This window comes from Pipistrellus hanaki (genome assembly GCF_964339955.1).
Source record: "Pipistrellus hanaki genome assembly, chromosome: 7".
NCBI classification, from domain to species: Eukaryota; Metazoa; Chordata; class Mammalia; order Chiroptera; family Vespertilionidae; genus Pipistrellus; species Pipistrellus hanaki.
This window is the reverse complement of record NC_140509.1, coordinates 60,096,723-60,108,932: the sequence shown is the minus strand read 5'-3', so window position 1 is coordinate 60,108,932 and position 12,210 is coordinate 60,096,723. Positions and strand designations below refer to the sequence as shown.

The following is a 12,210-nucleotide window of genomic DNA, read 5'->3' as shown; positions in this document are numbered from 1 at the left end:
TCAACAAAAAAATTACCAGTCCCTTCTTTGCACAAATCCTGTCATATAAAAAGTAAAATATTTAAATGTACAATTTTTGCATGTTTTAAAAAATATCTAAAAATTAAAACCATCATAATAAAAATATTTATTAATTATGAAATGAAATATATAAATATTTCCATTATATTGTCATTCAGTCTAAAAATTGTTTTAGTGCTATCAGGTAGTAGGACTTTAAAAAAAATTTAAATGTTTTTATTGATTTCAGAGAGGAAAGGAGAGAGATCAAAACATCAATGATGAGAGAGAGTTATTGATAGGATGCCTCTGCACGCCTCTTACTAGGTATCAAGCCCACAACTTGGGCATGTGCCCCTGACCAAAAATCGATCAGGACCCTTCAGTCCACATGCTGATGCTCTATCCATTGAGCCAAACTGCTAGAGTTAGGATTTTATATTAGTAAATTTTTCATTTTTTTAGTTATTCTTTCATTTACCAATTTGTTCAGTTGGAGAATCGTCCTCGGGAAAGGCTTCGAGAAGTCTTGCACAACATATCCCTGGTCCTGGTGGCATTGAAGGTGTGAAAGGAGCAGCATCTGGAGTCGTTGGTGAATTAGCACGAGCCAGGTTGGCACTGGATGAAAGAGGGCAGAAACTGGGTGACCTGGAAGAAAGAACCACAGCTATGTTGTCCAGTGCAGATTCATTTTCTAAACATGCTCATGAGGTACGTTTAGCAAATATTTAAACAAAAAGAAAAGAAAAAAACATCTCAGTAAAACAAGTATGAAAATTACTGAATTTTTATAAGCTATTTTATATCTGCACATGAATTTTTGCGTATCCTCTTTACAATGGGAAATTCCTGATTTTTGCCACCAGAGGGAACTATTACAAGAATATGTCTCAGTAGCTTTTGGTCTTTTACTGAAGTTTATAAATCTGAGGGACCTGTAGACCTTTTCTCTGCAACTGTTTCTTAAGGAATGCAGTAACACAGCTAACTTTCCTAAATGCCTCAGATTCTACCAATTTCTCTGAGAGAAGGAAATAATTTTCCTCTCTAGATTCTTTAGGTAGATCTACAATAAATGACTAGTATTATCAAGCACTTTTATTCAATAGACAATACTAACTCTGTAGACAGTTCAGACAGAGAAATAGTAAGATACATTTTTGCAGCAAATTCATCTTGAAGAGCTAGGACATCATTGTGGAGCTTAGAAAGGGAATCTATAAAGTATGCTTCCTAGCTGATCCTCTTACAAATAGGCTTTATTAGCCAACATAGTACACTTTAAAACTGAATATAGGCCTTTAGATTCAATACACTATTTTCATTTTGACCCATAAGTCTGCCGTTCCTTGATGCTTTACACTGGGTTACTTCAGGCATTCACTTCCTCACCTATACCTTGAGGACGTTTTGAGTTTGTTGTCTGAAAAATCCATATTAAGGTTTTATGTTTGAATGCCCAATCTGCCAGCAAAGAGATCTGTAAATTTTTCAATCAAAAGTCATCTCTTTTTTTGCTCAAGAATGCTGTCTCCTAGAATGCAGAAGAGAATCTGGAAAAGATTTGTTCAGGGCTTCAAAGAGAATCAGAGGTCCTTTGTCAGTCCTTGTACTAGGCCAACATACCTCAGATATAGTCTAGCAGCCTTTGATCTAGGGCAGGAATTTGTTGACATAACCCTACACCTGAATGTGATCTGTAAAGCATATAACACTTCAGCCAATTTAAGAATATATCTACACTAAATATTTAGCAAAGAGCTCAAGTTGGTAGGTTTTCCTCTTGCCAAATATTCTTTAGTTATATTTTAGAGTGTAAGGAAGAAAATACATTGAGGTAGCTAAGATCATAGGTTCTTGAGTCAGAGTATGTGGGCTCAAACCCAGTTTCACCATTGTATTGTTTTGAGTAATCCCTTTAAGCTTCAGTTTCTTCATTTATAAAATGGGAGAATAATAATGCCTGAAGCATAGAGTTATTTTGAGAACCAGATGAACTCATATAAGGAAAGTGTATCATGCATTGCTAGCTCAGGAAATTTTAGCTGGCAGTCATGTTAGAATTTCGAACCTTTGGTTCCCAGGTTTGTTTGTTTTTATTATATTTTTATTGATTTCAGAGAAGAAGGGAGAGGGGGAGAGAGCTAAAAATATCAGTGATGAGAGAGAATCATTGATCAGCTGCCTCCTGTGTGCCCCACACTGGGGATAGAGTATGCAACTTTGGCATGTACCCTGATCAGGAATCAAACCATTTAATAGGTCAACATTCAACCACTGAGCCACGCCAGCCAGGCCATTCCTTGGTTAAGCAGTATTTCTAGTTAAAATTAAAGAACTGAAAATTAATTTATTGGTATTAGCTTAGGTCACCAAAGATAGTACTGAGCCAAAATTTTATTATGTCATGTGTCTAAGAAATGTGAGGGTCTTCTAGTCTGGTTCTTAATAGTTATGAACTTTTTTTTCTAAGTAAAACAATTCTTATCACTTTCATTATAAGTTAATTGGAAGTAAATAATAGTGACATTAGAGAATGTTTCAGAATGGTAAGTTTTGGAAAAATATAGTAATCAGTTATAACTTACGAATGTTGTTGTTCTGTCATTTTTTAAACATGTTTTTCATGTTTTCTCCCATTTAGATGATGTTGAAATACAAAGATAAGAAGTGGTACCAGTTCTGACCACCAGAAATCCAACTAAGTTCAACTTCAGCCAAAAGGAAAAAGAATTTTCCTTTTTCATTTCATTGATTTCACTTTAGGAAAGTTAACATTAAAGGATGTTCATCACTGGATACTGTTCTTTCCTAGCACAATTATGCACTGTTTTACCTCAGTCATGTGGCTTTACTGAGGAGTGTCCACATGCTCAGTGTGGAGTATATGGTCTGTGCCAACTATGAGATGACCGTTTGGGAACTAAGCAGGTTGCACATTACAAAGGAAGAAACCAGGGGGATGTTGAGGAGCCATGGCAGGACTATTCCTGGATCATTCCTGTATTAAACTGTCATATGCCAAAAGATTTGTGCTGTTGCATCTGCCATCAGTGTTTGACCTCTGAGGGAGAGGCAATAAGATAAAGCTCTGAAGCATAAATGGTTATGTTTGGTCTCATTGACTGAATTATAAACAGTTGTCTTGGACTTTCCCTCCCTTAAACTGACTGGTCCTCAGTATCATTAGTGAGAAAGAAATGAACTGTGTGTTACCAAATCTTTACACAGATAAGCTGAATGGCGGGCTTTAAATAATAAAGACATACACATTGTTGACTTGTGTATGGGCCACTCTTGGATTCTTGTCATTGTATACTTGTGTTTAGTCCATATTTTGTCAAAAACAAAACAAGGTGATACACCACTTTTCATTGAAAAGAAAAGTGTAGAGCATGACTGAACTGCTCGTCATCCGGGAGTTTCCATGTAGTGGCTACCCAGAGTGGAAAGTGAGGAAAACCTCCATTGTGGTGAGGAGAATACTTCAGTGTCCTTTGTCCTCATTCTCATTGATTCAGCTAAAGGTGGATTTGACCAAAAGAGTTACTGGTTAAATTTGTAAAAACGTTGAAATTGGCTAAGTTTTTAATTTTGCTTGGATTTTTATAAAATGTTTAACCAAATGTACCTTTGCATTATTTAATTAAAATTGCTTAAAAAACGTTTCATTATTTCAATAAAGTGCTCAGCTCCCTTTTTTAAATGACCCTGATTTGCTAATAGTTCCAGTACACTCAGGTGATGAGTCAATTAAATCTTAGTGCACATGCTGTCGCATGGAAAACTACAAGCATCTGTTGTCAATAATTATCTATAAGAGTCTAGTCTGATGACGTATGAAATATTTTCTGTAGACGTATACTATACATCTGTACATGTCCTTTCAAGGTTTTAAAAAGCCCAAGGAAAGGAAAATATGTGCATTTTTGTAATTAAATTATATCTGTATTGGAATGTAATGCCAATGAGACCATCAGTGGACAGCAAATAATGGGTTCCTAAATAGCATTGCAGACAAAAGACAACTCGGTAGACTTTGGAAGTAAGTAATCTCAAACGCCGGTATCTGAGATTATTATTGATTGTTACTAAAGCAATGAAGGAAAAGCAAAATAGAAGCATTACACTTAATGAAATTTAAATATTTTTTTCTATAAAAATTTGTTTAAAACCAGTTTCTTTTTTCATCGAGATAATCAGAGCACAAATTGATATCAAACATGCTATTGTTTTTCTGTTCATTAAAGGTAAGGTAGAACACCTTAATTTCATGCAGTCTGTTAGGCATCCTTTCCTCTTTACGCTTTTCATTCATAAAGCCTTTTGTTTACATTTTTATAATGTGCACTACGGGATACAAAAGTTTACATTAAAATTTACTTTAAATATCATTAGAGAGGGACTAAATATATGTGATAGAGATAATTGACTAAGCCAAAAGAAATGTTTTAAAGATATAGTACTTTCACGAGTTTTTGAATTTGTAGAAAGTATGTATTGATAAAACGTATTTCTGTTTTGTTATTGTCAACTGTATGATGAACATTCAGCCGTTTACAAATTGTTTAATTTTTATTGTACATTATCTAATAAACCCATTGTTCCATATGTCACAGGAAGTAGTAGGCCCTTTTTTAAAGGTATAGTTACAGATTTTGAAGTTGAGAAGCACTAAATAAAGTAATATAATGGTTGATTACCCATTCATGTGGAAGGGCATATTAACTCTACTTAATTTGCTGTATTGTGTTAATTGTATATCCACTTCATTTTTACTGTTGTATATAAAATGAACCAATCTTGTAATTATTTTCAAATAGAGAAGTAGATACGTTTACCTGAGATGGATTTTATAAGAAAATTTTAAACCAATATTTTGGGTTACTTTATTTCATTTTTAAATTTACAAATTATGCACAGCGCACTAGAAATTTAGGATTAGAAAGCTTGAAGTATTTTTGAAAATAGGAAATAAGCTTCTCGAAGTTATACTTGAGTCAGTCTGTAGATAAGAGACAGTCTGCAGGAATAACTAACCCAGGGAATTTATTGTAATTTGAGAGATAACATCTCTATTTTTTTCTTTTTAAATGCAGAAATAGTCACCAGCAAGCCAAGAATTCAGGAAAACAAACCAAAAAAAAAAAAAAAAAAAAAAAGGTCAAAGTAGAAAATGTTAGAAAAATGAAAGATTGCGTGTGCTTCCTTCATATCCTCAAACATTATTCTTTGTTGCATTTGTCTTTGGCCCTAGTCGTTGAAGTATTCATTGATTAGCAGTTTGTGAATAGGAAGTGGTTTCCCTATATGTATCACATATCTAGTTCATTTCACTCTTCAGACTAAAATCCATATGTATTTGCTTAGAAAGTTATTTGAAATCTTATATCCTGAAAAATTCTGTGTATTATAGCCATTTGAAGTTTTGCATCAACTTAATCCCTTTGGTTTGCATTTCAATTGTACAGAGTGTTTCCATAAATGGTTATAGATATAAAGCTGAGCTATTGCTAACTTAATTTGATTTTTATATGGATGTGAAAAAATGCTGCTACTTGTCTATGTTATGTGTAGTATATTACAGTTTAAGTACAGAACTTTAAAGAAAAGTGTTTCTTTTGCTTAGAACTTAATTGTAGGTACCTCTGAAGTTATTTCATGTAGATATGTGAGTGTTTTTAAACAAGTCTGAAAGTGTTACATACTTTTAGGTTATGGAAGACATTGGGAAGACAGCTGAGGAAAGGAAAAATATGTAGAAGACACCATGGAGTTTAAAGTTCACCCTGAGTTTTATATTTCATATACGTTTTGCTTAAGGCATTTTCTCATGTGACATTAGAAAAGCTATATCCAAAGGTAACTTTTTTGTGTCAAATATTTATTTTACATTTTAACTTTTGGAATTTTGTTTATTTTTTTTTCCAAAATAAAGAGCACTGAACTTAAAACTTGAATTTTTCTGCACTTTTTTAGGTAATGAAAACTTTTTATCATTTAATCCACATTCTCAGTTCAAATCAAATGATACATATGTATAAAAACATACCAAAATCATGAGTATGCTGCTAGCTGCACCTTAAACAATTAAACTGATCATAGTTTTAAAACCTTTAATAGGTTTTATACAGTTTTCAAGAATAAAAAGCAAAAAAATCATTTGCTATACGTTTCAGTGTTCTAGGTTTAAAATTACTGCAACACTTTCAGATTTGTTTTAAGATCATCCAGTAACATGTTATATTTATACATACTGCTAGAGAATATACTTTTAGTTTTAAAATGGAATTTTTATAAATGTACTCTTTAATTTTAAAAATGGTGAACTTGTTAAGTCAAAGTACTTAAAAAGTATGTATATTTTCCATACAGAAAGTTACGTTTCATGCTTATAATAAGAAATACTGGTATCTCATATCGAGATACAATTAATTTTAAAGAATCATACATCATTCAAAAGTCTTCACTCATGACAAGAGATTATTTCTTTAATAAAACCCTCTATTGAGCATTTTCAAATATTAACTTTATTTTGGAGAAAATGCCCACAACAATCTTTGCAAGATCTTTCTCAATAGCTGCAGCTTGCTAAGTTGGATGCCTACCTTAACTATTGTTTTAAAATATATATATATATTTAAAATAGTTTTCCAGGTATTTTCTTCTACCTTTTTTAAAAATAAATTTCCAAAAATGAAAACAGAGTTTATGTATTTTTGTCAATGAAGGTTTTTATTTTGTAGTTTATAGAATTTGTTGATCAATATTCCTAGAATTTTTAATCTGTATTTAGTTTGAAAAAGAGCACTCCTCTATCTTAAGTGTCCTCCATTTTTTCCTTTCCCCTTTTAAAGTCTCTGTTCTCTTGAATTGATATTTATGCCCATCTTTTTTTCTCATTTAAAAATGAATGTGAAGATACTGTTTACAGCTTTTGTTAATTATACTGTAATTATACAGTTTCATCACTCTGATCAATTTCTTATAAAGTACTATGGGGATTATTTTTCCTGTGAATATAAATGATCTTATGACTGTAACAAGTTTGAAAGGTTCTGTGGGCAAAAATAGTTGTGACAACAAAAATTAAAGGGGAAACTTGAGCTTACCTTTCTCAGCTGAATTAAATGGGTTTTAATAACTCCCCAGTTATCAGGGTTATCACGTTGCTTTCTTTGGTTATTAATAGTCTTAAATTATTGGGCACAATTCACTTACAAATTGAGTACAGTACTTTAGGGCTACATTTAATTGCTCTTTTTATTACACTCTTTATGTCAGAAAAATCATGAATATCAGTTTTGCCAGTATTTCGCAATGAGGCTTATAGTTTAAAATTTTATAGTGTGAGATGTAAATAAATCAGTATTTGTTGTAGGTTATTTTGCTCAGGCATTTAAAATGGATATAGGCTAATGGCAATGGAATCCTATTTATTTGCAAGTTGTGTTGTTTTTTTTAATACTTTTGCTATGTGTTTTGTATTGTTTAAACTTTGCTTCAACTTAAGACAATGTAAGGAGTTGACAGTAGACTGATAATCAAGAGGAAGCAATACAAAGAGGTTAATTCATGTGTTTTTTTTTATTTTGTAAATAAACAGTATCGTGATTCTTTAGGTGTGACCTCTGCTTTACGTGGTAGTTAGAACCAGAAAAACATGTTGTTTTCTAGTTAAATTGTTGGTTCATTGTAAATGAATGCATCACCAGAAATTATTAAAAAGAGCAAGATGAAGCTTTTCTCTCCTTCAGGGGCCAGCATGCTTGTGTGGCGCTCTAGCTTGTGTCGACCGTATACTGTACATGCAGGTAGTGTTCAGTTGCTGCACTTTTTTTTTTCTTTTTCTTTTTTATATCTTGCTCAGTCAGAGGTGATTGCTGGAATATGCATTTGAAATAAGATAAAAAAAACAACAACCATCTCTGTGTACTATTTCACTTGAAAAAGTCAAAAAAGCGCTATTGCAAACACTAAAAGTGTGTTAAACTTTGTAGTTATTTTGCATTCCTGTACTTTACAAACTGTCATCACAGCAAAAGGTTTAAAATTAGGTAATGGGATATTTTTGTAAATAAATACCATTAAACTGGTATTTTAAAAAATGTATTATAAATTAATGTTTCTGGAAAATGTTCATATATATGTATATGAATGTCTCTTTATGCTGAAGGGCTCTGATTGGGCAAAATAAAATACTCTCATCTCTCCTGAAACTAAATAAGCCCTTTTTTTTTTTTTTCTGGAAAATTTGTTTTAATTTCTTTTCTCTGAATTGTGGAATTAATCCATTAATTTGACCTAAGCAAAGGGAACATCAAGTTAATAAAGTAATTCAATTAAGACGAGCTGCATTTTTCTTAACTATCTGGACTTTTTGGTAAGTCACCTGCCCCTGCATTGGGTGGGGACACAGTAGGGGATGAGAGTCAAGGAGGCAGGCACCGCTGTAGATGACACTGGCCGGTAGTGTGTACAGGTAACCCCTGGGCATCTTCGGGGATGCAGATTCGGATTCAGGGCACGTGGGGTCTGGCTCTGCATCCCTAGTAAACTCCCAGATAATCCAGATTCTGCTGGTTCTTGAGACATCCTGGTACTTTGAATAACAAGACTTTTGCTGTTAAGTATCAGTGTCCAGCAACTTGTATCAAAAATGAATATCGCATTACTGGACCTAAAATAATAAAGCAGATTTTCATTTTTTTTTTTTTTAATCATTGTTTTCATTGTATTTCAGAATAAAGAATATGGTAATTCTCTAATGGAAGGTTTGTTTTGAAGTCCATATACTATTTATGTCCACAGGGTGGCAGTCATGTCCCACCACATTGTCTGAGCACTGTAAGAAGGGAAAACTTAAGGTCTTGCAAAGGTTCATTTTCGTAATGGATAAAGCCTTAGGTATGAAGCAGACAGTGGTTAGTATATTGGAAAGTTTACTCCCTCTGACAACCAAAACTCAGTGAGGGACTATTGGTTAATTGTTAGGCAAGTGTTACTGCCCTTTTAATTTTATTGTAAGTAGCTCCTTTTAAATGCCAAGCACCTTGGCTTGAGTTGCAAGGCCAGTATTCTGACTTTAAGTTTAGTGCTAGCCATGTTGGTGTCCTTCCCAAGGCGCTCACCTCTGTCTGCCTATTAGCTTGTGTTTAAAACTGGGATCTAAATATTGGCCTTACCCACTTCACAGTACTAGCAGAGTTAGAATAAAATAACCTCGGAAATCATTAGAAAACAAGATTAGAACACAAACATGAGGCTGTGTGATCTTAAAAATGCTGGTTCCTTACAGACTGGGTCAGAAATAGAATAGGGAAGAACAAGTAACAGGTCTTGTATCAGGATCAGCAAATCAGTTTTAAAACTGCTGTAATCAGGATTAAAAATTTTGGTATATTGTCTTCAGTAAAGTAATTGATGGAGATCAATGAACTTAAATGTGTTTGAATTTAACAAGCATCTTTGGTTTCAAGTGAATTTTATCTCTGATGTGTTGCTTCAGGAACCAACTCAGGATGCATTTATTGCCAACTATCATCAAGATATAAGATCTTATTAAAATTAATATGCAGTTGCCTTTCAAAATAGAACAATCAGAATCCCAGTGCCTGCCAATTATTTTTAAGTAAATACATTCAAATTTATAAATGTTAATTGTTTTCTCTCTGGTGAATAGAGTAAATACTTTTTGCTGTTTGGTCATAGTGTAGTTAACATTTTTCACAAATCATTTAAAAATATCTGTATAAGTAAATATAAAAATTGTCTGAACTTAGAAATAAAACTCATAGCCCCAAACACTTCTCATAGAGCTTTTGCTTTTGAATTTTTATTCACTGCATAGTCTCTGAACACTTGAAGATGCCCAAACCTTCAGTATGCTCTCTCCCCTCTCTTCCCTTAGACTCTGGCTCCCAGATAGCCATTAAGAAGGAATGACCTAAGCGCTCTCCTTCCTGAGTCTCAGGTAAGATGCTGTCCTGTGTCACTGGATTGCTGGACACTTGGGGAGCGCTCTCAGGCCCCTGCCAGGCCAGGCCATCCGGGCATCTCTGCTGTCACCCATCATGGTGTGCGAAACTCCTCCGAACGCCGAAGGAAAGGGGAGCCTCACTGCTCCCTCCTCTCGGCCCCCACACTTCAGTGAGCTCCATCAGTCCTCACCCTCCTTGGAGCTGATCCCTGCAGGTGCCAGGCTCAGAGCTGGCCATCCGTCTCCACCCCAGCCTGTGAGAGTTCCATCCCGTGTGTGCAGGGAGAGATCATCCTATATGCTTTCTGTTTAGGCCTCCTGTGAGAGTTCCATCCCGTGTGTGCAGGGAGGAGATCATTCTATATGCTTTCTGTTTAGGCCTGAACCTCAGCTCTTGATGCAACCTAAGCTGCCATTTAATCAGAAACCCTTTTTGGCCTCAAAGCTATCATCTATGCCATGAACTCCAAAATTCTGTTTTGAAATTCAATGTTAGCTTGTTGTTTATTCAGCAGGTCTTTATGGGACACCAGGATGTGTCTGATTGTGAGCGGCAGTCACACCCAGCGGCAGTGACATTTTCTTTGTTTCTTCAGTAACAGCACTAAGTGTAAGGACAAGGAGGGTCAGTGATGCGTCTTTGCTACCTGAGTTGGAAATGTTATGTGTCTGGGGAGAGGAAATGTCATTGCACACATCAAACCATTCCCCACCTTAGATATTTATGAAGTGCCTTCTTCCTCCACACCCACATCTACTCCGTCACCAATGCATCCTTTTTACCTCACAAATGATACTCTAGTGTGTTTTAATCCTCACCTGAGAATATGCGTATTGATTTGAGAGAGAGAGAGAGAGAGAGAGAGAGAGAGAGAGAGAGAGAGAGAGAGAAACACCTAACGGTAGCCCCCTAACTGGGATCGAGCCCACAACTGTTTGGTGTACAGGACAGTGCTCTCACCTACTGAGCAGCCCGACCAGGGCTGATTCTCAAATGAATCCTTTCCTTCTTCCTGCTCAGGGACTGCCTCTGTTTCAGCACCTTCTTACTGATAACACTCCTAATTGGCTCTCACTGCCAGTCGCCTCCCTCCCCAGTATATTTTATTCCAGCTCCAAATAAGCTGTTCTTTAATCTTTTTAAAGGCTCCCCCAATAATCTATACTAAAGTTCAACGTGTTAACTTGAATATGGCTCCTTAACCATTCACCTTCCACATTCCTTTATTCTGGCACCGTGAACCATTCCAAACTCATCCCCCGCACGTCTCCCCTTGCCCTAACAACATGTGCTGTCCATTCTCCATGCTCTTGTTCCTGTTCAGAGTACCCTTCATTGCACTCTGAGCAGAGAAAAATCCCACTGAAGCTTTATGGCCAACCTGAAGTGCCATTTTTCTCTTGGAGGCCTTCCTTGCCCCCAGGAATAATTCATTGCTCCCTCCTCTCTGCTACAACCATCATTTCCTCACGCCCCTGCTGCATTTCAGCACAATGTCTTCCAGCATCCATTTCCTCTCCAGACGAAGAGCTCCTGGAGAACAGAGACTGTCTTATCCATCTTTGTAATTCCAGTGTCTGGCATAATACCTGTCAAGTAGGCAACGCTAATTAATATTTGTGAGGCCAGTTAGGAGTATAATGTGTATATGAAACATATTACGTATCTACACATGTGTATAGACTTTCATATATACCCACATGCACATATATTTTTATGCATTTCATATTTTGCCTACATTTCAATATCTCTATATTTTTGTCATACCTATTCAGTAGTTTCTGATATTTCTTTTGAAATTTCTCCACAAATAGAAAAAATAAAATCCTTTTTTATTTTAAAGGGACTATTATTTTATTTGTCCTATATTTCTGACAGTTCTGAAAATTTGACCAGTTTCTGAAAGCTTATTAACTGTGTAAGACTCTATACTCTGTACTGTGTATCTACATTTAATACTCTGTTTAATTTAAATAAGATGGCCTGAGTGGTAAATAAGACACAGTCATGTGTGTGAATCAGAGGGAGAGATTGGGCAATGGAAGGAATACAATGATAGTTTGAAATAAGTCATCAGATTCTCATTCTACTTCATGATCACCAATTAATTACTCAGAGGAGAACATTTAAATTCAGCTTTTTAGTTGAAAAACGACTATTATAATCTAAATGTGATCGTTTTAGTCTTATGTTTCTTGTCTTATTTCCTCATTAGTACATGAAATAG

General features: G+C 35.0%; 1 protein-coding gene across 4 annotated transcripts in view; it reads left to right on the top strand.

Annotated features, from left to right (window-relative positions):
• STXBP5 (syntaxin binding protein 5) overlaps nucleotides 1-8,216 on the top strand; it is a 125,448-nt gene extending 117,232 nt beyond the window's left edge. For all 4 annotated transcript variants that reach the window (XM_084889291.1, XM_084889292.1, XM_084889294.1 and 1 more), the window contains 2 exons: nucleotides 494-714; nucleotides 2,648-8,216. In XM_084889291.1, the coding sequence (XP_084745417.1) occupies nucleotides 494-714; nucleotides 2,648-2,689 (263 nt within the window). In that variant the 3' untranslated portion in view covers nucleotides 2,690-8,216. The remainder of the gene's footprint in view (nucleotides 1-493; nucleotides 715-2,647) is intronic.
• The last annotated feature ends 3,994 nt before the right edge of the window (nucleotides 8,217-12,210 follow it).